At 39.5% G+C, this 27,799-nt stretch overlaps 1 protein-coding gene across 1 annotated transcript in view; it reads left to right on the forward strand.

The window, feature by feature from the left end:
• Positions 1 to 27,799, forward strand: part of Exoc6b (exocyst complex component 6B) — a 456,105-nt gene that overhangs the window by 97,357 nt on the left and 330,949 nt on the right. The window contains exon 6 of the mRNA XM_021164559.2: positions 2,046 to 2,250. Within this exon, the coding sequence (XP_021020218.2) occupies positions 2,046 to 2,250 (205 nt within the window). The remainder of the gene's footprint in view (positions 1 to 2,045; positions 2,251 to 27,799) is intronic.

Genomic DNA, 27,799 nt, shown 5'->3' on the forward strand with positions numbered 1-27,799 from the left:
TATATAGAAAGAACTCAAGAAGTTAGACTCCAGAGAACCAAATAACCCTATTAAATGGAAAACAGAGCTAAACAGAGAATTCTCAACTGAGGAAACTCCAATGGCCAAGAAACACCTAATGAAATGTTCAACATCCTTAGTCGTCAGGGAAATGCAAATCAAAATAATCCTGAGATTCTACCTCACACCAGTCAGAATGACTAAGATCAAAATTCAGGTGACATCAGATTCTGGTGAGGATGTGGAGAAAGAGGAAAACTCCATTTTGGTGGGTTGCAAGCTGGTACAACCCCTCTGGAAATAAGTCTGGGTGTTCCTCAGAAAACTGGACATAGTACTACCTGAGGACCCAGCTATATCACTCCTGGACATATACCTAGAAGATGCTCCAGCATGTAATAAGAACACATGCTCTACTATGTTCATAGCTGTCATATTTATAATAGCCAGAAGTTGGAGACAATCCAAATGTCCCTCAACAGAGGAATGGATACAGAAAATGTGGTACATAAAGGAGTACTACTCAGCTATGAAAAAACAACTTCATGAAATTTTTAGGCAAATAGATGGAAATTGAAAATATCATCCTGAGTGAGGTAACTCAGTCAAAAATAACACACACAGTATGCACTCACTGATAAGTGGATATTAGCCCAAAAGTTTGGAATACCCAGGATTCAATTTACAGACCATATGAAGCCCAAGTAGAGGAAAGACCAAAGTGTAGATGCTTCAGTGCTTCTTAGAAGGGGGAACAAAATACTCAAAGAAGGAAATATGAAGACAGTGTGGAGCAGAGACTGAAAGAAAGGCTATCCAGAGACTGCCCCACCTGGGGATCCATCCCATATACAGTCACCAAAAGTTATTGTGGATGCTGGAAAGTGCTTGCTGACAGGAGCCTGACAATGGCTGTCTCCTAAGAGGCTCTGCCAGAGCCAGACAAATATAGAGGTGGATGCTTGCAGCCTACTATTGGACTGAGCATGGGGGTCCATGGTGGAGGATTTGGAGAGAGACTGAAGGAACTGAGGGTGTTTGCAGCCCCATGGCGGAAGCAGTGTCAACAAACCAGATCCCCGGGAGCTCCTGGGTACTGGACCACCAATCAAGGGTACACATGGAGGGACTGATAGTTCTGCATACATGGCAGAGGATTTCCTTGTTGGACATGAGTGGGAGGAGCGGCCCTCGGGCCTGAGGGTGTTTGTTGCCCCAGTGTAGGGGAATGCCAGGGAGGGAAGACAGGAGTGTTTGGGTTGGTGGGTGAGTACCCTTATAGAAGCAGGGGGAGGGGGAGTGATGGGATAGGAGGTTTCCAAAGGGGAGACCTGGAAAGGGGAAAACATTTGAAATGTAAATAAAGAAAATATCCAATAATAAAAAGGAAGTCTTTATGGAGTATTTCAGTTTGTAGAATGGTCTTTTGACATTGAGATATTTTAAAAGAATTTTTATTTTTATTTTATTTTATTTTTTGACTTTATCCGATATTTTCTTTAATTACATTTCAAATGTTATCTCTCCTGGTTTCTACTGTGAAAACTCCCTATCCCTTCCCTTTGCTCACCAACCCACCCACTCCCTCTTCCTGGCCCTGGCATTCCTCTACACTGAGGCATAGAGCCTTCACAGGACCAAGGGCCTTTTCTCCCATTGATGACTGACTAGGCCATCCTCTGCTACATATGCAGCTGGAGCCATGAGTCCCACCATGTGTACTCTTTGGTTGGTGGTGTAGTCCCTGGGAGCTCTGGGGGTACTAGCTAGTTCTTATTGTTTCTCCTAGACATTGAGATTATTTTAAAAATTATATGTGAAAAATTTCATTGGTGTCCATGATTACTTGTTTTTTGGATGTTTTTATTTTTATTTTATTAGTCTTTAAAGCATATATTAATTTTTAATATTTAAGAAAACTGTATTAAAACACTACACTGGATTTGTCTTAATGTACAACAAAAGCTAATTGAGGTTAGATTTTTTTCCTTGAGTAATGTATTTGTTCCTCTAAGAGAGACTGACGTGGCTGATCTCTTTTGTAGGCATTACCCTGCACTGAGGACCCTGGAACATCTGGAGCACACCTACCTGCCTCAAGTGAGCCACTATCGATTCTGTAAGGTGATGGTGGACAACATCCCCAAGCTTCGGGAGGAGATAAAAGACGTTTCTATGTCTGATCTCAAAGACTTTCTGGAGAGCATCCGCAAGCATTCAGACAAAATTGGAGAGACTGCCATGAAGCAAGTAGGTCCTTGGTTTGTGATAGGTTGGCTTATTGGCTCTGCTAATATTTGGTTATATGCAGATTTCTCCTTGGCAAGTGTGTTACTTACTTCTTAACTCATTTTAGGAAGGTCCGTCATAAATGAAAATGTTATTAACTGAGTGCTGAGTTGTGGTGTTCTCTCTGACTGTTGAGTGAACAGTGACTGATGATGATGGTTTATATCAGAGATTGGAGAGAATTCAGCTTGACTTTGTATAGTATTTAAAGTCCTAAGTCTTTTAATACTTTCCTTTTAGTAAACAACATGAATTGTGTTGCATGTACCTTTGGTCGGTTAGTGTTAGGGAGGTGGCTTGTCATGCATAAATATTTCTGATATCGATGGAAGGTAGTGACAGAAAGGTCTGTTGTGGACTGTTGGTTATGATTGCAGAAAGGGATATACTTACAGCCCCTAAGTTCATCAAATGTGTTATGAATATTTACTTTCTTTAAATATTTTCATCTCTAAGTCTGTAGTGCCATGAGGCTTGCCTTTTGTCATTGCCAATGAAGAACAGTAATGATTTTCAGTAACACTTCTCCTGAAATTTAAGTCACATTGATGCTATAAAGATGCTCTAGCATATTTGACGATGTAGCCTACAGCTTAGCTCTGAATTATTTATGGAAAATGTTTTACGGTTTTGTCAACAAGTGTTTTCAAGTAGATTTGTATTATAGTGTGAGGAACAAGAGACGGCAGATCACATCTGGAAACCTTACTTTAGGGCCTGGCGAGTACTGATAGACGTAGTTCAGTCATCTATTTGATACTGCAGAAGAGATCTGCCAATTATTTTATATAAGACAGTTTTAAAAATCCCCTTTTAAATTTAATTAGTGTTATACTTTAAAACGTGAGAAGTGTAGGCTACACTCTCTGTCTCAGCTCTCGTGTGCTGTGGCTGCAGGCCTGTGTTGCCAGCTCTTAGTGCTGAACCTGGAAGCTGACTTTGTAAAGGTTGCTTTCTCCAGTCTCTGCTACACACATTTACTTGCCTTAGTTAAAAGAGAGTTATGTTATGAATATTGTCACTTCATTTAATTTGGAATTAGCTGGTCTTATTCCATAAGTATCTGAAGAAATGTATGCCCAGGGAAGGGAAGAGACTTGCTCAAATGCAAGCAACTTGTGAAGGTCAGACCATGTAACAGAATTCAGATAAAGTTGGAATAGATATGTTAACCATGGCACTCAGTCTTTATAAACTGTTAGCTATAGTACTTTAACTATTAAAGGTTTTCATATTGGAAATGGCCTTAGTGCGTGAATTGCTATCCTGCCCATGCATGCGTGCATGTATGCGTAGGATTGTTGTTTGCTTCGTGTTTTGAGACAAAGCCCTCACTAATACAGTCCTGACACATGGTATATAGACCAGTCTGGTCTCAAACTCAGAGATGCAAGCCTTCCAAGTGCTTGGATGAAAGGTGTATGCCACCATGATCAGCTCTGTATGTTTTTTGTTTTTGTTTGTTTGTTTGTTTTTGTTAAAATACAAATAATTGGTTTCTTAAAGGTATCTTTTTATATGTGTTATTATCCTGTGTTCTCATTTCCGCCCCTCCCAACTGTCATTCTCTGTATTCTGACCTTTGTCTAGCTTATTCCCCTCCCCCACATGTGCTAGTCAGTCCTTTGCCTTGTATCCTGCCCATTTCTCCTGATGCTCTCGTTGCCTATTTTCTGGGCTAAAGTAATGTATCTGTACTTTGTAGTCACGTGTAACGTGAAATGATTTTAAAATGCCCACAGTACTTCTCTGCTAATTTTCTACTAGTTTTATTTTGAAACCTATTTCTGGAACTCTTGTTATGGAATCTATTTGTGTGTGTGTGGGGGGGGGGCATTTCTGTATTTCTTATTATTTTGATTTTGATTAGCTTGCCTTAGGCTTTGTAGGCCTGAATGAAGTTTGTGAGTAAACATTTTTTGCTAGGTTGATTTCAGTTGTGAGGCCCTTTCACTGAGAGAAGGATTTACTTTTACAATTCTGTCTCGTTTTTGTCAAATTATATGGTTGTATAACTGATGTTAAGAAAAGCAGCTATGCTCTGCTTCTATTGAGTGTTTTTATGGATTCCTGAGTATGTGAATGAGCGCTTCTCTGCTTCTGATGACTTCTCTTGGGCTCTTTTCTTTCTATTTGTTTTGTTCAATTGCAATGTGTTTTTTGTTTTATTTTGTTGTATTATTAAAAAAAGAAAAAAAATGTGCACACATGAAAGGAATCTCCATAGAGTCACCAAATACTGGGGAGACAATGCCTGAACTGAACATTTTATGCCTCCAACTGAAATCTCCACTTCCAGGATTGGGTTACATCTAGTTGAGTCATTGGCTAAAGGGGCTCCATGGAAACCCTAACCACCTTAGGTTCTTGCCCAGACTGTTGGTTGTTTCCCACAAACTGGTGGTAAGGCCCTATTACTGAAGACAGCACTTAGGTATCTCATTGAGCATGGAGAAGACAAGCTTGTGCTTAGAGGCCTTACCTATACTGACGAGTGTTCATATACTAAAAGGCATGTTGCATGCTACTAGAGGAAAAAGGTAATTAACCAACTTGCTGTAAACCCTACTACCTACAACAATGGCCTTTCTGCAAGATACCCTGGTGCAGTAGTGATACAAATGTGGGTGTAAACAACCACCCTCCGATTTGATGTAAGATCCACTCCCTGAGATGGAACAAAGACTTGATACTGCTAAGAACCTGAGACTAGATGGGTCATGGACCTAGGAGGAAAACCAAATACTATTACTCTGCTAAAGAAATACAGCAAAAAAATAACATCTAATGATATTCTACTTTGTTTAGCTATGTTAGAGAAGCATCTTGAATTAGAAAGGAACTAACACAGAGACCCACAACTGGACTATATGCTGAGTGAGAGATTTTGGAACCCATAGTCCTAAATGAGATATTTCCTTAAACCTCTCCTCTCACAGATCTATGCAGAAGAGGAAACAGAAAGATTGTAAGAGCAAGATGTGTTGGATAACTCAAAGGAAACAGCATCTCGCAGACCTGTGCATGCTGCTATAATCCTTGTGCATTCATATGTGTATCAATTCTGTTGTGTACTTTTTCAATTGCTACTTACTTGTGAAGGAAACCTTACTTTTCTCCAATGGAGTCTCATTAGGTATATTAATCATACTTTAGGGTAGACCCCATTTCTACTTGGGCAAAAATGAACTCAGTGATAATTTTGGAGAATTTATCTCATATTTCTTTGGGCATATATTTGCTCATTTGCTTGTTTTTTTTTTTCCAGTTTGTTTTCCATTTTTGTGTTTTTGTGGCAGGTTGGTGTGTGTGTGTGTGTTTAAAAATAGAAAGAGAAAGGGCCTGGAGTTGGGCGGTGAGGAGTTTGGGAGGATCTGTGAGGAGCTGGAGGAGAGGCCATCAGATTATATTATATGGAATTTTTTCCAATAAAAATGTAAAATGAAAAGGACCTGGTGGCCTATAAAAAAGAAGGTACTTAGGGATTTTTTTAAAATAGAATTAAAGAAATTTTTAAAAGATTTATTTACTTTATGCATATATTTACACTGTAGCTGTCTTCGGATACACCAGAAGAAGGCATTGGGTCCCATTACAGATGGTTGTGAGCCACCCTGTGCTTGCTGTGAGTTGCACTCAGGACCTCTGGAAGAGCAGTCAGTGCTCCTAACCTCTGAGCCATCTCTCCAGTCCTGGGATTTTTTAAAAAAATAACTTTTGAAAATTGCTTCTATTGGGATACATTAATTATACATAGCAATGAGTTTCATTATGACATTTCCATATATGCATAAAATATGTGGATTGTGTTCAGTTCCCTGCACTCCCTCTTGTCACCTCCCATTCTCATTAATCTCCTTCCTCTCCCCAGCTGGTCGACCTTCTATCCACTAGACTTCTTTACAGGCTCATGAACACCTCACCAGTGGTTGGACCCCAGAAGAGAATATCTTTCCTTCCCCTGGCACCATTAGCTGCCTATAGATCCTCAGAGAGGGCTGGCCCTTCAGTAACTGTTTTTCCAGAGTTGACCTCAGGAGAGGATTAATGGTCACCATGATTCTTTCAACCTTTGACTTCTTTGGCCAAGTTTGACTATAACAAAATAAGCCTTTGATTTATTGTATAGAACATCTTAATTTAGTTCTGGCACAGTACTCCCCTCTGAGTTCATATAGGCCGTGCAGTGACCATCATGGCTGTATTGAGATATTCTTTGTGCTGGATTCTAAGCAGAACATACAGAGTAAACCCTTTGGAGCCAAAGAAATTGGTCAGGCTTTCTTAGACTTACTTTCAATTCATCTGGCTTTTGGTACTTATGATTTTGGCATATAATTTGGGAATGGTAAGGTAGAAATAAATAAATCTTCCTCTCAGTTATAAGCCTTCCAACTGAAATTAACCTGGCCAAGATTGTTTATCTCACAAAGTACATGATTTTGGTACTTATCTAATCATGTGTGTCAGAGAGAGGGAATTCATTCGTCGGTCAAGCCACTGAGATGTGAGTGTGATTAGCCATTACAATAAACAGTGTTGGGCTGGAGATTCATCTCTAGTAGTAAAGTACCTGCAAACAGATGTGAAGACTTGACTTTGGATCCCTAGCTCCCATGTAAAGGCTGGTCGTTACCACGGAGGTAGAGGCCACAGGATTCTGGAGCTTACCACCAAGATAATTTAGTTAATTAGTGAGCTCCAGGTTCAGTGGATACCTTGTCTCAAAAATTAGGCCTGAAGAAGACATCTGATGTCAACTTCTGGTCTCTACATGCACAAATGAGTGTGCATATGCATCCACAGACACAGATACACACATGTGTAACACAAAAAGCTAAAAAGCAAGGCTAATGGATCTGTTTGAAACTAGAGAAAACAGTACTTGTAGAAATCAGAGTGGCCTCTCTTTGTAGACTACTGTTCTCCATAGTAGGGAGAACTCAACATGTCTGGAAGGGAAGTAAATTAGAGAGTCTTTATTTTTTGAAAAGTTTTATAGTGATGATTGTTAGTCTATATTCTTTGGTGTGGCTCACTCCAAGGAAAAAAGTAGATTTTTAAATCACAGAGGTTGCTTGTAGAATACTAGCTGACAAAGGGAGTCTGAGGCAGGTATTGGTGGGGGGGAACCTGCAGAAGTATAGCTGAAGGTGCTACTCATTACTGGCAGTCTCTGGAAGATGTGTGTGCATGTGTGTTCCTCTCGGTCCTTTTAGAATATAGTGCAGTGCCTTGTACTAAGGAGTTGAAGGAACACTTGTTTTCACACACACACACACACACACACACACACACACACACACACACACACACACACACACATATATGGGGATGGGATAGGGAGAAACTGAAGATCATTTAAGGAAACAATTTTCATGGATTTTATAAATTTTATATTCATAATATAAATACAATTATAAGTTCATACATTTAATTATTTTCATTGATATTATAAAAGTTTTATTATTTTCTACTTAAGTGATTAATTTGTTGTTAATCCATAAATATATTTCAATTTTTATATCTGAAGTGTAATGTAGCTTGACTCTCAGGTGTTTTTCATTAGCTATAGTTTGATATTGTTTCTCTGCTTTTATGTACCTGAGATTAAAAAAAAAAGAACCCTAGTTTTTTGGTCTTTTTAAAGTCTATAGTTTCTGAATTAATTTTATTATTATTAAAATATGTGTATGTGTTTATGTACATACACATGAATGTAGGTGCCTGCAGAGTCTAGACATATGCTAGGAACTGAGCTCAGATCAGTCTAAGTGAACTAGTCACTCTTAACTGCAGAGCCATCTCTCCAGCCTCATAGGTCCACAGCTCTTTTTGTTTTTGTTTTTGTTTTTGTTTTTGTTTTTTTTGGTTTTTTGAGACAGGGTTTCTCTGTATAGCCCTGGCTGTCCTGGAACTCACTCTGTAGACCAGGCTGGCCCCAAACTCAGAAATATGCCTGCTTCTGCCTCCTGAGTGCTGGGATAAAAAGTGTGCGCCACCACACCCGACTAGGTCCACAGTTCTCAATGACACATTAAATACAGTCACATTTTGTATAACTATTACCACCACCTTTTCCATAACCTTCTAACTTTCCCATATCAAAACTCTATAAGTAATGGGTTTTGAATATATAACTTATGCCCAATCCTGATTGAATAAATGAAATCTTTGATTTATGTTTAAGAATTCATTGTGCTTCCTTTGCAGAGAAGAAAAAGAAAGAGAGAAAAAGTATAATTCATAAGTGTTAACCCTCTTGGTTTCAGCACTAGATGTACATGAAGAAGGGGGCACAGTAAAGACACTGCCAACATGAGGGCTCCATTATTAGGGGAAGGATTTTATTGTGAATAGGAGAGAAAAGATATCTAGAGCCATCTGGTAGAGTCCAGATCAGAGAGAAAAATAATCAGACTGGACATGGCCAGAGCTATCTGCGCAAGATATACGAGAACAAGGGAGAGCGTAGTGGGGTGTGTAGTGTAGATGGTGAGATAGCAAGAGATAGAGAACAGAGCATGGTGAGAGAATAGATCTATAGATCTATGTATCTGTCTCTGTCTCTGTGCAGCACCTATCATAGCTCTCTCTCTCATCTATCAGTCATCTGTTTTTCATCTCTCTATCATCTGCCTGTCATCTGCCTTTCATCTTCTCTATCATCTGTCTGTCTATGTAGATAGGGTTAGACAATTATGTGGATTTCAAGGATGAGTAGCTTGGGAAAGGGAAGGACCAGGATGCTAGAGTGAGCTCTGAAATGTATAACAGGTACTTAAGATACTGCAGGATCATGGAGGCTGCCATGGGCTTTGATATGTTGATAGGTGCCATAGGTCCCTTCAGCCAGAGGTAAGAGAAATGACTTCTTTTGGCAGCTGGGAACTGATTTCACAAGTTCCTGATTAGTGCTGGCTTTTGTTTAATAGAAGTCCCTCTGTAGTCCAGCTTGAGCTCATTTCTGGATATATGGAGTTTCTGAAACTTAGCAGTATGACAGTTTTTTAATAAGTGGATTGCTTCTAATTTTAAAGGTGGGTTTTCTAAACAGAAATGAACTTAAACAAGTTCATTAAGGAATATTTGTTTGGGAGTAAAGATGGGATATTTTTTACTCTCAAAGTTTTTCTAGTCTTGTTGGTTGAAGCAACTTTCTTCCTTTGTCTCTTTGGTTTTTGTATGTAACAGAAAGATATATTTTTAAGGGCTGGGGAGATGGTTTGGCAGTTAATGATACCTGCTGCTCATGCAGAGGACTGACCTGGGATCAGCTTCCAGAACTCACATGGTTCATGACTATCTGTAACTTTAGTTTCAGGGAATCTGACCCCATCTCCTGACATCTGTGAGCACATGGTATGAATGTGGTGTACATACATCTATGTAGGCAAAACACTTATACACATAAAATGAAAAGGAATAAACTTTTTAAAGAGCTACATGTTTAGCTTTTTTTTGTTTTTGTTTTTGTTTTGTTTTGAGATAGGATTTTATAGAGATCCCCCTGCCTCTGCCTTACCAGTGCTGGAAGTAAAGGTGTATGCCATCACTCCTGACTATAGCTTAGATTTTATGTAAAGGCTTTAAAGGTTGCCAGTTAAGGGCTGGTTTGAACCATGATGATCTTAGCCTATTTTTGAGAGCTGTACTGCCCTTCAGGATGAGAATTTTCTTTCTTTCTTTATTTTTTTTTATTAGGTATTTTCTTCATTTACATTTCCAATGCTATACAAAAAGTCCCCCATACCCTCCCCCCACTCCCCTACTCACCCACTCTCACTTCTTGGCCCTGGGGTTCCTTTGTACTGAGGCATATAAAGTTTGCAAGACCAAGTACCTCTCTCCCCAATGATGGCCGACTAGGCCATCTTCTGATACATATGCAGCTAGAGACAAGAGCTCCAGGGGGTACTGGTTAGTTCATATTGTTGTTCCACCTATAGGGTTGCAGATCCCTTTAGCTCCTTGGGTACTTTCTCTAGCTCCTCCATTGGGGGCCCTGTAATACATCCAATACCTGACTGTGAGCATCCACTTCTGTGTTTGCTAGGCCCCGGCATCGTCTCACAAGAGACAGCTCTATCTGGGTCCTTTCAGCAAAATCTTGCTAGTGTATGCAATGGTGTCAGCGTTTGGAGGCTGATTATGGGATGGATCCCCGGGTATGACAGTCTCTAGATGGTCCATCCTTTCGTCTCAGCTCCAAACTTTGTCTCTGTAACTCCTTCCATGGGTGTTTTGTTCCCAATTCTAAGAAGAGGCAAAGTGTCCACACTTTGGTCTTTGTTCTTCTTGAGTTTCATGTGTTTTACAAATTGTATCTTATATCTTGGGTATTCTAAATTTCTGGACTAATATCCACTTATCAGTGAGTACATATCATGTGAGTTCTTTTGTGATTGGGTTACTTCACTCAGGATGATGCCCTCCAGGTCCATCCATTTGCCTAGGAATTTTATAAATTCATCCTTTTTAATAGCTGAGTAGTACTCCATTGTGTAAATGCACCACATTTTCTGTATCCATTCCTCTGTTGAGGGGCATCTGGGTTCTTTCCAGCTTCTGGCTATTATAAATAAGGCTGCTATGAACATAGTGGAACATGTGTCCTTCTTACCGGTTGGGACATCTTCTGGATATATGCCCAGGAGAGGTATTGTGGGATCCTCCAGTAGTGCTATGTCCAATTTTCTGAGGAACCACCAGACTGATTTCCAGAGTGGTTGTACAAGCTTGCAATCCCACCAACAATGGAGGAGTGTTCCTCTTTCCCCACATCCTCACCAGCATCTGCTGTCACCTGAATTTTTGATCTTAGCCATTCTGACTGGAGTGAAGTGGAATCTCAGGGTTGCTTTGATTTGCATTTCCCTGATGATTGAGGATGCTGAACATTTTTCAGGTGCTTCTCAGCCATTTGGTATTCCTCAGGTGAGAAGTCTTTGTTTAGCTCTGAGCCCCATTTTTTAATGGGGTTATTTGATTTTCTGGAGTCCACCTTCTTGAGTTCTTTATATATTTTGGATATTAGTCCCCTATCTGAATTAGTATAGGTAACGATCTTTTCCCAATCTGTTGGTGGCCTTTTTGTCTTATTAACAGTGTCTTTTGCCTTACAATTTACAGTTTTGCAATTTTATGAGGTTCCATTTGTCGATTCTCGATCTTACAGCACAAACCATTGCTGTTCTATTCAGAAATTTGTCCCCTGTGCCCATATCTTCGAGGCTTTTCCTCACTTTCTCCTCTATAAGTTTCACTGTCTCTGGTTCAGGATGAGAATTTTATCTGGTGTGGCATAATCTGAGGATGAAGGGTTTCTTTTTCTTTGTTTCTTTGTTTCTTTGTTTCTTTGTTTCTTTGTTTCTTTGTTTCTTTCTTTCTTTCTTTCTTTCTTTCTTTCTTTCTTTCTTTCTTTCTTTCTTTCTCTCTCTCTCTCTATTCCTTCCTTCCTTCCTTCCTTCCTTCCTTCCTTCCTTCCTTCCTTCCTTCCTTCCTTTCTTTCTTTCTTTCTTTCTTTCTTTCTTTCTTTCTTTCTTTCATTACTACTTCTTTTACTTAGAGTAAAACCTGTTACTAATTTGGACCTTTCTTCTGTAAATAGCTCACCAAGCTAATGTCAGGAAATAGTATAGCTTTCTTCTCCAAACAGTGAGTTCAGCTCTTTGCAGTTGTTAAAAATGCAGATCTCCCAGATGCCCCAGGAAGAACATGATGACCTGATTGTTTGTCTGTTGCCCACTTACTTTCTTAGTAAATCCTTAAGTAATCTGCTCCTTTAATATGGCAGAAGGAAGCAATATCTAGCAGTGTCCATGGAATTTCAGGGATATAAACCTTTCAGGAAGCTATAAAGTCATGAACTCTCCCTTTAGAAAACCTATCATGGACATTTGCATTTTTCATGTGACATTTGGGAGTTTCTATGCTCTCTGAAATATATTCAGTTACATTGTGGGAACCATCTAGATGACCACGATCTACTATCAAGATCAGAATCAGTGACATATTCTAAGATGTTGTTCCTTTTTTTAGTTTCTTAATGATTTGTGAAAATAACATTGTAGAAAAGGTTGAATAAAGTTATGACTGTCTCTCAGTTCAGTTTTATTCACAGCATCAGTGTGTCACAAACACATTGACAAATAGGTTCAAGATGTTTGTAAACTTCCAAGTTGCTTAGTGCAGATATCAGGTAGATAGATATCTGAGAATAATTTGAGCACACTGCATTTCTTTTTATTTTATTTTCATTTTTTGGTTGACAGTGGCAAACTTGGGTAAAATTATATTCATAAACTTAGGATTAGCTATGTTCCTCCGGCTCAATAATTTTTTTCTCACTGTGTAGTTTAGACTGGCTTTGAACTTGTGATTGTCCTGATTCAGCCAACTGTGTTCTAAGGTTACACATGCAGGTCAACAAACCTGGCTATCCTGTAGTTTTGTCTCTTTGTTCTTTTCTCTCCTTATTCCTGTTGCACAGTAGTACAGAGGAAATGGATGACAAAGGAAAAACAAAAGATGATTTAATTTTGAGTTGAAACTGGTAAAGGTCATAGAAGAGAACTCTGGTGGTTTGAATAAGAATGGTCTCCTTAGGTTCTTTTGTGTGAATGCTTGGTCTCCAGTTTGTAGAACTGTTTGGGAAGGATTAGGAGGTATGGGCTCATTGGAGGAGGTGTGTCACTGGGCATAGGCTTTGAGTTTTCAAAATATTTGTTCTATTCCCAACATGCTATCTACCTCCTACTTATGGATCAAGATATGAATTTACAACGATTGCTCCAGATGCCTCTTAACCATGCCTTCCCTCTGCCCTCATAGCCTCTTTTATAAAATGTTTTGATCATGGTATTGTGATCATAGCACTTAAAACTTTAGTCTACTTAAATTCTAATATTTTTCATTATGACCTTAAAAGGGCATTTTACTTTGAATAATTTACTTTTTAAGGAAGAAATTGTCCCTTTTTCTTTCCTCTTAACCATGGTTATAGTGAAAGTTAGGGCCTCTAAATAGGACTGATGGCTTTGAACATATTTCTTCCTTACTGTGTGTGTCCTCCATTCTTCGTGGCGTGTTAGTCCAGTCTTCAGTGAGGTGATTCATTCCCCAGTCGGCATTGTTGCTTCTAGCTATGTCTCAGCTATGTCTTCATTCTGTCAGTTCATCCCTCTTCACTCTTCCCTTATTTTTCAACATGATTGGTGATTTTTCCCTCACTTCATAATAAGTAGAAAGAATTCAGCAAATGTTTTGCTGTCTGAAGTTATGTATTAGCAGTCTTTCTCTAGTGTGTGTGTCCTGTGAAGTCTATGTCACACATGAGAGACATGGAAAATACTAGTATCAGTGTATTTCATCAGTGTAAGTAAAGTTTATTTTTTTCCCCCTACTTAACATGAAAAAGAAAAGTTGTATGTACTAGTGGATTGTTGTTTCCTAAAGATTGGGCACACCAAATCGCTTTTAGATAACTTGAGTCTAAATGATGGAGAGTAGTGAACTGCCATGGCTTATGGTCCTGCTATGTATGATTAGTGTCTACTCTGACGTGTGAGTCTTAGAGTGCTCTTTAATGTAGGAGTCCAGGGCAGCCTTCACAGATAGATCCAGCAGCACATGAGGCAAAGCCCGTTTGATTGATTGGTCATGAGAGTGATTTTAGTTGTGGAAGAGGTAGGATGGCCACATGTTTCAGAGTGCAGAGTATACATTTTAGAGAAGTGCATGTTTTATTTTCTGTCTATGCACGTGTGTAAGCACACACACATATGTACATATACTTTGAGGTTTATATAAGGGGCTGGTGAGATTCTGTGCTTCTCTTATTAACTTTTCTTTTTCCTTTCTTAAAATTATCAGTAGCAAATTGCTTTTGTCTTCTGTACATAAGGAATAACTTTAAGAGTACTTCATCTTGTTCTTAATTATATGGCGTTTGCTCTACTAGTCTTGGTAAAATCCTCCTCACCGTTGCTATGTGGTGAGTGTGCTATGTGTGTGCTCTCTGATCTGAGTTTCTTTTTCCACTGGGCTGGCTTATTGCATCAGGGGGCCTTGCTTTTTCTGCATTCACTACTGGAAATCCTTCTAAATTTAGTGCACTCTTGCTGCTCTTATGCCTGTGCTTTCTTGGGGATCTGAAACTAAAGAGAATGCTTCTTCCATGCAGCCAGTGGGGTTCACAGATGGTCAGTCTGAACCCCAGAGCATCCAGCCTTCTCTCCTGTTTGACCCCATAACCTCTCCTCTGTTTGGCAGTGTGCTGGTGTTGACAGTTCTTTTGGTTCAGCCAAAGGTGAAAGATGATTGCTTGTGGAGTAGCAGCTGGGATGGTACGTGTTTCTGCAGCACGCATCTAACCCCACCCCCCAGGCAAAACTTTGGATCTGGTGCGGATTTCAAAGCATGTGTTAAACTTTATGTGATACTGATTAAAATGGAGGGCTCCAGGGTGAATTGGCAGCCCCACAGCTGCGTCAACCAGATGACATACAGAGAAATGGCTCAGGACTAATGGAGGGCTGCAGTCTGCTTGTCTTAGCACCATGCAAGCCTGTGGAAGGAAAGGTGATCCTCAAGTGCCTTGGTGTAGCCCAAGGCACATCTGACTCGTGGGTAGCTCCTTTGTTGTAGTCTTTTTCTTTTCATTTTCCTTGTCTTTAGAAAGCAACAAGAAGAAAAGCTACTTGTAAGTAATAATTTGCGATTATTATTTCCTTTAGTTCTCAATTAGTGAGAGTCTATACCAGTAGACACTGAGACTCTGAGGTTCAATTTGCAGGTTGTGGAGCTGAGATCTGTAAAGCTTATTATAGAAGAATACAAGCTTTCTATGATAGGTTCAGGTTTTGGCTCAGAATATCCTTTTAGAAAAAGTTATGTATTTGTGACATAGGCACAGCTCAACATTTCCTGAAAATCAACCTAGAAACCGTAGTGGTGTAGATTACCTTTACTGAGAAGTCTCTGACTTCATGACAGGTTAAGATAAACAATTTTTTAGAGGGAGTTATGATTTTTGTTTGTTTTTTGTTTTCTAGGAAAACATAAAGATCAAGAAACTTAGAGGAGTAAGGATGAATATCTTTATCAAAAACTCCAAACCAGGGGCTGGAGAGATGGCTCAGTGGTTTAAGAATGCACACTGTTCTTGGCAGAGGAGCCTGAGTTCAAGTCCCAGCACCCATACTGGGCAATTCACAGCTACCTATAACTTCATCTCTAGGGGGACCTGATACCTCTGTCTCTGAGAGCATTGTACTCATGTGCAATATGTGTACATACATGTACGCACACACAGTCAGATCTGCAACTTGAGGACCATTGTAAGATGATGTTATTGGGTGGGCTGTATTTGAAGTAGGAGGTGAGTGAGGCTTCAGCAATTCAGGCAAAGAAAAGAAAAGCAAAGAAAGCCTCATTGGATATACAGTGGATTCTCATTGTAAAAACTAAAAGCTTTTTATTAGTCACAATTTACTTTTACAAAAACCTCTTTTCTAAGTCTTAAGCATAAGGATCCACTCAAGCTCCCGGGGAAGATGTTGGTGCCTTTGTGTTTCCTGTATCTTTTTGTACCTCAGATTGCTTCCTTTCTACCTCTTCTGTCTTCCCCTCTGTTCTCTGGTGTTTTGAAATTGGGGCAAGGAATATGTTGGGAATGGAAAGAGGAAAAGCTAGCTCTTGATATGACATTTTGGAACTTTTATTGAATTTTATACAGCTTCTATTTTACTAAAAAGCATTTTTTATTTTTTTATTTTGTTTTTTTTTTGAGACAGGGTTTCTCTGTGTAGCCCTGGCTGTCCTAGAACTCACTTTGTAGACCAGGGTGGCCTCGAACTCAGAAATCTGCCTGCCTCTGCCTCCCAAGAGCTGGGATTAAAGGCGTGCGCCACCATGCCCAACTAAAAAGCATATTTTTGACATACAAATTATAAGCTACTATGTGGGTTTGGTTAGATAGGACCTGGACCTGTCCCAGGATAGAAGTAGTGACTTCATGGATACTAGGATCCCACTTAGCTTCCTATCCCATAGAATATTCTGTATGTAGAGAAGAATATATCTTGAATGCAGTCAGCCACTGAATCATAGCAAATCTACTTCTTTCTAAGGATCATTTTTAAAGAGTGCCATGTGGGTAGTTTACTCAATCAAAGCTTCAAATACTGTGAGACAGTTTCAATTAAAGAGAAAGGGAAGATACTGTGCATTTCTTTGTGTTGTGAAGTTTATAAAAGAGAAATAAAATAGAATTTAGAACTTGTCAGTAACTATTCTGTATTCTTATTTAACACTGTGACCGCACTAGCCTGTTTTATGCATGGGAGAATATCCGAGTGGCTATTTAATTGGCTGATGTTCATAATCTGTTCACAGGCTAAATTTCATAGCACTTAATGCTTCTTCCTCTTGGGCAGGCCATATCTGATGAGAAATGCCCATTTATGAAGTTAATAGGCCTATAATTTAATATTTACTTTTGATGTTTTTCACAGTACCTTTGATTAGTACAGCAAATTACTAAATAGTATACCTGTGTCTTTGACTTCATCTCTCTCTCTATTTATTTCCATCTCTATATTTCTATGTTTCTAAATCTATCCAAATCTCCATATATGTCTGTCTGTATATTTCTTTCCACATATATCTGTGTATCTCTCTCTCTATGTATAGATCTAGTCTTATCTCCATATGTATATATCCATCTGTATATCTATAGCTCTATATACCTATATCTCCATATCTATCTTGATCTCCATTGCTAGCTATCTATATCTATATTCCTGAAATATTTCAAGGCTGAGGGATGGCACAATTGGTAAAGCACTTAGAGGACCTGAGCTTGGATCTCTAGAACCCACTTAAGTTGGGATGCCTTGTTTTGTGCCACTATGATCCCAGTGATGGGAAGATGGGAAGCAGAGACACAGCCAGATCCTTGGAAATCCAGGGGCCAGCTAGCCTGGTTTAAGTGCCAATATCCAGGTCAATAAAAGGCCTGATTTCAAACAAAATGAAGTTGTCCTTTGACCATTGTTTGTGTCATGTGTATTTGCACACAGGTTAAATGTGTATACACATGCATGCACAGTGTGCCTGCGTGGACACAAACCCAGCATATTTACAACTTCATCATGGAAGGTTGTGTGCATTTTACCTTTGTTCATGAAGTCAAGGAGCTGGGTCGGGTGCTTTCCTTATTCTTGGTGCAGTTAGTGTCTTAGAGCCAGCTCTCTGTGCACAGGCAGCTGAGGGATAGAGCGCCCCATTGTTTTGTTGCAGGACTGGAACAGTTTGAAATAATTTAGTCTCTCCTTCCTTCCTTCCTTCCTTCCTTCCTTCCTTCCTTCCTTCCTTCCTCCCTTCCTCCCTTCCTCCCTTCCTTTTTTCCTTCTTTCCTTCTTTCCTTCTTTTCTTTCCATCAGAAATGCTGCCCCCTTCTGGTCCCCTCTCAGCATCCCTCCCCCAATTCCCTCTCCCCTTTTCCTCTAGAGAATGCCCCCTGCCACAATTTTCCAACCCTGGCACATCAGGTCTCTGCAGGATTAGGCACATCCTCTCCCACTGAGGCCAGACAAGGCAGGCCTGTTAGGGGAACAGATTCCACAGTCAGGCTACTGCTTTAGGGACAGCCACCACTCTAGTTATGGGGGAGCCACATGGAAACCCAGCTTCACTTCTGCTACATATGTACTGGGGGTGGATGGGGTGGGGGGCTCGGTCTAACCTGTGTATGCTCTTTGGTTGGTGTCTCAGTCTCTGACTCTCAGGGGTTCAGGTTAGTTGACTCTGTTGGTCTTGTGGATTTCCTTTTCCCTTCAGGACCTCCAGTCCTTCCTTCAACTCTTCTATAAGAGTCCCTGACCTCTGACCAATGTTTGCCTGTGGGTATCTGCATCTGTTTCAGTTAGCTACTGGGTAGAGCCTCTCAGAGAACAGTTTGCTAGGCTCCTGTCTGCAAGCATAGCAGAGTATCATTAATAGTGTCAGGGGTCTCAAGTTGAACCCATTATTGTTTGGTTGTTCCTTTAGTACCTGCTCCATCATTGTCTGTGCATTTCTTTTAGACAGGACAAATTTTGGGTCAAAAGTTTTGTGGGTGGGTTGGTAGCCTTATCCCTCCACCAGGTCCTTCCTGCCTACAGGAGGTGGCTTCTTCAGATTCCATGTCTCTACTTGTTGATGACTGCATCTTGACTAAGGTCACCTTCAATGATTCCTGGGATCCTTCTCCATCCTAAGCCTCTGATATTTCCTAGAGATCCCCCCAGGTCCCCAACTCCAGGCACCTGCAGATTTTCATTAATTCTCCTGACTCATTTAGTCTTAGTAATTCTTAAAATTGACTTATTTTATGGTAGTGTTTTTTGAAGTAGATTTGGCTCAGCATCTGTAAATATTTTTAAATTTTTTTCTTTATATTTCTTTGTTTATAACTTTTCTGAAGCCTTAAATCAAAGGAGTAGAAACTGTAGGAGAAGACTCAGTCTCCTCAATTTCTTAAGGCCCATCCCTAAGCAAGGATGTTATCCTCGGGTTTCATGCTGGAGTGTGAAATTTGCATGGAAGTTGACAAGGACAGAAAGTATATAGGAAGTGCTGCTGAGAAGCTAGTCAGCATATGTGTGTTTGAACCCACAAGGATGGACTGAAACCATTTCCATTCTTGCTGCCTCTGATCTTGAGGATATGAGAATACTGCAGGAGAAGCTGGTGCCCTTATTATGACCCAGGATTTAGGGGAAGGTAAAGTAACCGTATGTCTGGCTGTTGCCTCATGCTACAGACTCGGCAGACTAATGTGTCCTCTGTGAACTACAGAATGGTTGTTACTATACTGTGCTCTCTAAATCTAGCCCAGGAAGGTCTCCTTAGGAATGTATCTGGAAAGGAATTCTGTGAAATAGAGTTCAGATAGCCAAGTTGCCACATTGCAATTACATGCCTCTGAACTCAAGACTTTCTAGTAGGGATTGAAACTTCAGCCTGTGGGTGAAATGTCTGTTTAGAGATATTTGTAGTTAAAAATATCATTTTTTTTTTTTTTTGTGCGTGAAGTAGATCAATAGTTTTGCTGCCTTTTAAAGTAAAAGGTAACTATGTTGAGAATAAGCAACTTATTTGGGAAGGCCAGCTTTAGAATTTTGTTGCTTAAGTAGTTTGAACTTAAGCTTTCATAACCCTCCTTTGTCCTGCTGTGAAGAGGTCCACCTTTATATATGGCCGAAACACACGCTGGAAGGAGATGCTAAGCAATACTGCACTGAATGCTTCAGGGATGCATTGGGCGGATTGTCCTTAATTGTCCAAGAATCTCTTCTTCTAAAATGATCTTTAATTATGGGTTTCTGTGTTTGTCTGCTTTTGGGAGGCAGGGAAGGCAGAGTTATAGGTGGTTGTGAACTGTTTGATATGGGTGCTGAGAACCTAACTTGAATCTTTTGCAAGAAGAGTACTTTTTCTTAATTGCTGAGCCATTTTCCCAGTGTCTCAAAATGGGTTAACAATTCAGGTTGGTGTAAAAAACAAAAAAACAAAAACAAAAACAAAAACCCAAATGGCCTTGCCCATCAGATCAAAGCAAGGTACAGTATATTCTGAGGCACATAGTCTACTTTTGAATTCTTTGTAGAATTACATTTTTTGCTAACATATTCTGTACTGATTTCTTCTGCCTTCTTTCCTCATGTGCCTACTAGTCTTTCATGGGGTCTTTTAATAAATAAATTCATTGGACTTCAGTTTTACTTTCAGGTTCTGTGTCTGCTGAAACGTAAGAGTGTCAACAGCAATGAAAAGTTTGGACCTAGTCTCTGTACATACTCGGCAAGAGAAGTGAGTTGTTTGGTGGAGCCAAGACGCTTACATTACCTTGTAACTAGCTGTCCTGTCCACAGAAGTTACTACCCCATCCTCCCTTACCAAAAGGTTGCATAGTTGGCCATCTTTTGGGTGAAGTCTCCTTTGTCAGTGATTGTTCTTGACTTTTAGGAACTAGTCAAATTATTCCAGGAAAGAACTTGTAGATTTTTTTTTTCTTGCCTCCAGCGTCTTAAGGATTCTAAGTGAGAGAAAAGATGAAGAATTTCCTCATTCAGTTTGTAACCTATTGCTTTGCATCCTCACTTTCCGAATTGCACTCCTTGCCTCAGTTATACCAGACAGCCTCTATCTATCTATCATCTATCTATCTATCTATCTATCTATCTATCCATCCATCCATCCATCCATCATCTATCTATCTATCTATCTATCTATCTATCTATCTATCCATCCATCCATCCATCCATCCATCCATCCATCCATCCATCTATCTATCTATCTATCTATCTATCTATCTATCTATCTATCTATCTATCTATGAATCTATCTATCTATCTATCTATGAATCTATCTATCTATCTATGAATCTATCTATCTATGAATCTATCTATCTATCTATCTATCTATCTATCTATCTATGAATCTATCTATCTATCTATGAATCTATCTATCTATCTATCTATCATCTATCTATCTATCTATCTATCTATCTATCTATCTATGAATCTATCTATCTATCTATCTATCTATCCATCCATCCATCCATCTATCTTCTTCTTTGCAGTGGTAAAAGAGGAGCAGTTTCTTGGCTGGGAGCAGTTCGCAGGGTTCTAGGGCTTCCTCAGCAGACCATCAGCTTAGCTTTTCCAGGCTCCTGTTTCTAACTCTCAGAGTTCTTACTGAGCCCAGTGGAATGCTGGTCCAGTTGCCTCTTGACTTTCTCTGTTACTTGCTTTTTCTAGTCACTGATTGATTAAGCTTCTAGAATTTTGTTGTTGATTTTTTTTTCTCTAAAAATGGCTTTTTAGTTTTGTTTTAGTGATTGAGAAAGGAATTCACTTCAGTGTATATGTTCAATCTATCTTCTTTAACTTACAGCCATAGGACAGTGTTACATTAAAGGTAACAGATGAGGCTATATAGTTAGAAGTATTGAACAAAGTGATAGATGGCAGAAAGTGCCCCAGAGTTAACAACTTACATCCCTGAGAATCCGAGCAAAAACATTGTGTGCTAGCTTTCTGTTACTACAGCAAAAACCCAAGGATCAGTTTGTCAAGAGTGAAGGTTTCTTTTGGTGTGCAGCTTTGGAGATTCTAGCTGTGGTTGATTTGCCTCATTGCTAAAGAAAGGCTGCACACATAGTGCAATTCATAGCAGAGCAGAATGGAGCTGTTGAGCCAGAGAGGAGGAAAGGACTAGTGTCCAAGAATATAAGCTCTCATATTAGGTCCTATTCCCTAAAGGTTCGACCATTTCTCAGTAAGGTATGGGCATACACTAAGGTGTAGATGAAGCTTTAAAGGAGCAATATTTAAGATTCAAATAATAGCAGCTGCCAAGTGATTAACAGGTTGCTCATAAAAAGTTGCCTATTAAGCCCCAGGACAGGGGAACACCAGGGCCAAGAAGTGGGAGTGGGTGGGTAGGGGAGTTGGGGGGAGGGTATGGGGGACTTTTGGGATAGCATTGGAAATGTAAATGAGGAAAATACCTAATTTAAAAAACCCAAAAAAACATTAAACCAGTACTTTTAGGCTATAAAAGAAAGAAAGAAAGAAAGAAAGAAAGAAAGAAAGAAAAAAAAGAAAAACACAGAAGTGAAACTGTCCTGGAAGCTCAGATTTTGACTTTGGTGCACTTAGGATATTCATTCCCTATTTGTGTATGATTTTGCTTTAAATATCATCATTTTGGGTATGCACTGCATGGGGTTTCACTTTTTACCAGAAGGATAAGACCAGAACAACACTCCTTGCTGTTGTATGAAGAGGTCAAGCCTTTGAATATCAGCAGAGAGTTTGGCTAATTTTATAGATGGTATAAATAAGACTGTAGAATCTGACTCATGGATACCCTAGAGTCTCAGAACACAACACTAATTCATTATCTTTGAAACTTAGACTTTTCAAGATACTGCTTTGTATCTTGGTAAAAATCCTGGGGCCTCTAAATAGGCTGTTTTGGCTCAATAGGATCATCAGCTCATAGAATATTCTGAGATAACTGTTAAAATAGTACTTTAAGAGAGAATTTTCCTTTTATTCCTTGGCATTATCCAAAGGTGGTATGTTTGTTAAGTTCTATTCCCTGGGAGACTTTTTTTTCTTTTATTGAATATTTTATTTATTTACATTTCAAATGTTATCCCCTTTCCCGGTTTCCCCTCTGGAATCCCCCATTCTGCTCCCCACCCCCTGCTCCTATGAGGGTGCTCCCCTACCCTAACCACCCACTCATGCCTCACCTCTCTGGCATTCCCCTACATTGGAGCATCTAGCCTTCACAGGACCAAGTGTCTCTCCAATAAGGCCATCTTCTGCAACATATGCGGCTGGAGTGTACTCTTTGGTTGGTGGTTTAGTCCTTCGGATCTTTGGGGGGTCTGGTTGGTTGATTAATGTTGTTCCTCCTATGGGGTTGCAAACTATTTCAGCTCCTTCAGGCCTTTCTCTAACTCCTCCATTGGGGATCCTGGGATCAGTCCAGTGGTTGGCAAAGAACATCTACCTCTGTATTTGTCAGGCTGTGGCAGAGCCTCCCAGGAGACAACTATATCAGGCTCCTGTCAGCAAGCACTTCTTGGTGTCTGCAATAGTCTCTGGGTTTGGTGTCTGTATATGGGATGGATCCCCAGGTGGACAAGTCTCTGGATGGCCTTTCCTTCAGTCTCTGCTCCACACTTTTTCTCCATATTTGCTCCCATGAGTATTTTGTTCCCTTTTCTAAGAAGGACTGAAGCATCCACGCTTTTGTCTCCCTTCTTCTTGAGCTTCATGTGGTCTGTGAATTGTATCTTGGGTATTCTGAGTTTTTGGGCTAATATCCACTTATCAGTGAGTGCATACCATGTGTGTTCTTTCATGATGTTATCTCATTCAGGATGATATTTTCAAGTTCCATCCATTTGTCCAAGAATTTCATGAATTCATTGTTTTTTAATAGTGGAATAGTACTCTATTGTATAAATGTACCAATTTTCTGTTACCATTCCTCTGTTGAGGGACGTCTGGGTTCTTTCCAGCTTCTGGCTATTATAAATAAGGCAGCTATGAACATAGTGAAGCATATGTCCTTGTTATATGTTGGAGCATCTTCTGGGTATATGCCCAGGAGTGGTATAGCTGGTAGTACTATGTCCAGTTTTCTGAGGAACCTCCAGACCGATTTCCAGAGTGGTTGTACAAGCTTGCAATCCCACCAACAATGGAGGAATGTTCCTCTTTCTCCACATCCTTGCCAGCATCTGCTGTCACCTGAGTTTTTGATCTTAGCCATTCTGACTGGTGTGAGGTGGAATCTCAAGGCTGTTTTGATTTGCATTTCCCTAATGACTAAAGATGTTGAACATTTCTTTAGGTGCTTCTCAGCCATTTGATATTCCTCAGCTGAAAATTCTTCGTTTAGCTTTGTATCCCATTTTTTAATAGGGATATTTGGTTCTCTGGAGTTTTTTTTTGTATATATTGAATATCCAACCATGATTCTTTTACTTGTCTCATTTCAAACACAGAGGCTTCCTAAAGAAATCCACTTCTGCAGATTTCAGGCTTCATTTCTGATTGAACTCAAAAGAAAAACTTTGGTTAGGCTAGAATGTTGAAAACCAGTTAAGTGGTTTTCTCTGTCTGGAGAAAATTGGAAAAAGGAAATATTAACCCCAGCAAATGTAGTTGATGGAAATGCTGACAGATGGGCTCTGCTTGGTGCCACTGTCAGGAGAAGTCAGTTGATATCAGATGTGTCAGTAGAACTGCTCTGTGCACAAGTGGTATCTGGTCAGCTTTGTCACTTTTAAATAAACCTTTTACAAATGCTAAGTGATTTCAATAAAAAACATTTATTCGTCCTTCTTATTAAGCCAGATTCTTGTTGTTTCTGGCTTCCTGTACCCAACAGTTTTTGATTGTCTCAAAAGGTAAAACATGTTCTGTGTGGATCACGCTGCTGAAATGCCTTCAGGCGTTGTTTATGAGTCTGCAGTCTTTATTTTCAGAGAGAAAGGAATACCTTAATGTCTTCCATATTTTATAAATCTGTCCCATGTTGCAATTCAAAGCTGTGTGTGTTTTCGTTAGAAGGTACTTCTGGTTGTGCTTAGAGCAGAAAAGCTGCCTAAGAATGTTAAGAGCTGTTTGGGTGTTGGTAGCAGACTCCCCTAAAGGGGATTTAGTGATGGTTAAAAGTGCTTTTCATTTTTTTGGCTCAAGAAAGTCAGGGAAGGTGCTCTGACAGTCAGAAGTAGTATAACCATTCCTTGATGGGTTTGCCCCAGTGAGTTTCCTGTCTGGCTCATCCTTAGAGACCAGTCTGCCCTCTGGGCATGCTTGCTAGTTTACCATTTCAGACTCCATTGCTAAGTAGCATAGAGTGTGCCTGTCTAGTGGTCAAAGAAGAGGGAAGTTGATTTTTGTCTGCCACAAATGAGACTCTCCCTGGAGATTCAGCAAAAGTAATCTGAGTTGGAGATCAAAGTTTACTATTTTCTTCCTTTTATTTCATTTTGAAAAATTTTGAACATATGGAAAATTGTATGATCAATATGCACATTTATTTACCACCTACATTCTATAATTAACATCTTATAATACTTGCTTTATTTTAGATCTATCCATCTATCAGCCCACTGCATCTTTTTGTATGACTTTCAAAGTGAATTTGAGACATCTGCACACTTCACCTCTAAGCACTCCCGCATGCACAGCATTAGAGCTTAGTATTTGTTTGATCAGTTTTTTCTTTTAAGATTAAATTGAAAACCACAATATGTACAAATCTGAAGTGAGCTTTTGAGAAATGTATACACCTGCTTAACCTAAACCTATATTAAGACATCGAACTTAACCCATCACTCTGGAAAGTTTTTCTCTACAGTTCTCTTCCCAGAGGCAACTAATGTTCTGATTTTCCCCCAGCATAGATTAGTTCTGCCTGTTATAGAACTTCATATAAATGGAACCCAATGGTTGTGTATGCTTTTATATAAGGCTCCTTTCATCCAGCAGTTAGATGTTTGAAGGGTATCTTTGTTGCAGAGGTCTAAGTAGTTAATTCCTTAACAGTGAAAAGTAGATTTGCTTGTATGAATTTAACATTTTAAAAACTCCATTCTTCTATTGACCCACACCTAGATTGTGCTCGATTCTGGCCATTTTAAGTACATCTTTCAACATCCATCAAGACTTTTTGTGGGCACATGCTTTATTTCTTGAAAAAATATATGCAGAAGTAAAATTCTGAGTCGGAATTCTAGGAGACACAGTGAAGTAATTTTACAAAGTGTTTGCAGCATTTTTCTGCTTCTTCAGTTGGTCCCTGGGAACTTTAGTTGCTTGGCTTTCATGCCAGTATCATTGCTATTTTAGTTGTTTCAGTGACTGAGTGCTTTTCTTGTGCTTAACTTTTTTGGTTTTGTTTTGTTTACTGTGGAAAATGAATGAAAGTTGAAAGAAACCTGAAAACAAACCTCAGTGGCTGAAATTGTAAATTTTCTGTTTGACTATCAGGTAAGGCTGAAGTAAACAGTAAAGGAAACAAAGTCAGGGCAGATGGAGGAAGGGGCATAAGATTTAACCACAGGGTAAACCCAGGTTGCAGACACCAGGCCGGTTCAGCTTTTACAGCCTTTATCTGGTGCTGGATGGATGGGCCTCTCTGAGCCATCATCTCCCCAGCACCAGTATTTGTCTTTTAAGTCTGTCATTTTGACTGGGGTGAGGCACAATCTCAGTGTAGTTTTAATTTACATCTCACAGATGGCTAGTAAGGCCAAATGTTTTTCTTCATTTGTTTTACTGGGCATTTGCAGTTCATCTCCTGAGAACTGTGTGTTCATTTCATTAGCCCACTTTTTGGATATTGTTTGTTTGTTTTTGTTATTAGAGTTTTGAATCTTTTTGTAGATTCTAGATACCAATCCTCTGTCTAATAAATACATAGCAAAGACTTTCTCCTGTGTTTGTAGGTTGCTTCTTTACTCAATTTGCTGTTTGTTTTGCTATGCAGAAGCCATTTAATTTTATGAAGTCCCCATTTGTCATTTGTTGACATTTCTGAGCAGCTATAGGTCTAGTCAGCAGTCCTTACCTGTGTCTCTATCTTGAAGTGTTTTTCCTCTAGCGCTCTAGAGTTATGATCTTACAGTGAGATCCTTGATGATGATGATTTTGTATAGGTGAGAGATAGCTATGTGCTGTCATTCTTTTGCATATAAATCCTTAGTTATTCTAGCACCATTTGTTGAAGAAGTGTCTTTTCTCGTGTGTGTGTATATATATATATATATATATATATATATATAAATATAATTTTTTGGGGGGTCAAAAACTGAATGCTTGTAGATGCATTTGTCTATGTCTGGGTCTGCTAGTCACTTTTGTTAACCTGTATGTTTTTGTGTCAATCTGTGTTTACTCTCAAAACAGTTCTGTCCATTGTAGTTGCCTCTGTCACACATCAACATCCCATGGGCATCATACTGTAACCATTGCATAGTAGTGCTCAACCTTCATAATGCGGTGACCCTATAAAGTTCCTCATGTTGTGGTGACTCCCATCCAGAAAATTATTCTCATTGCTATTTCATAACTAATTTTGCTACTATTATGAATTGTAATGTAAATATCTGAGTTTTCCAATGGTCTTAGGTGACTCTTGTGAAAGGGTAGTTTGACCATGACCCCTACTGTGAGCGCCCGTCTCGCCAGCAATAGGATCCTTCTGCACACGTTTATTGGGAGAGCATTGATTGCATAGGCAAAAGACCCTGAGCCCAGAAATGGTGCTGCTTATATAGGCCTAGGAGTGACGTGTCCATACCTGATTGGTTATGCTACCAGTACCTCATTAATATGCGTCGGGCCAGGCAGTGACTTGGCAAAAACCTCTTATGCACATGCGCACATTGGTTGTTTACCCATAATTATGGGCAGTGGCCAGTGGTAGCCAGCGCCACTCTGCAACGGCACATGTGGCTTCCCACACCCTACCTACCTCCCAGCAGGGGTCACGACACACAGGTTGAGTACCACTGGCATAGGCTGTCATACAAGATTCTTATTTGTCTTTTAAATCTTTGAATACATAATACAAAATCTGAGGTATTGCATACTTTCAATTTATGATGAGTAAATAAATCTCTTGACAAGAAAGCCATGATGAGTACCTGCTTTCATCATACTCTGGCATATTCCCAAAATTCTAATGTGTATACACAGAGGATCATTGAATAATGAATGAAAACATTTATCAGGTGGAAAGGGTTAATGTCTAAGATAACATATTTTTGAGCAAATTTATAAAATATAATTTAGGACATTTAATCATTAAAAACAAAGAAACAGAAACTAACAAACAAGCAAACAAGCATACATCAATAAAACCTAGTTTCATGCTTAAGAATTTAGAAATGTGACTGGGGATATAGCTGATAAGTAGGGAAATCCCC

The sequence above is a fragment of the Mus caroli genome, unplaced genomic scaffold, assembly GCF_978045245.1.
Source record: "Mus caroli unplaced genomic scaffold, Mus_caroli_1 scaffold_7, whole genome shotgun sequence".
In the NCBI taxonomy this organism is placed as follows: Eukaryota; Metazoa; Chordata; class Mammalia; order Rodentia; family Muridae; genus Mus; species Mus caroli.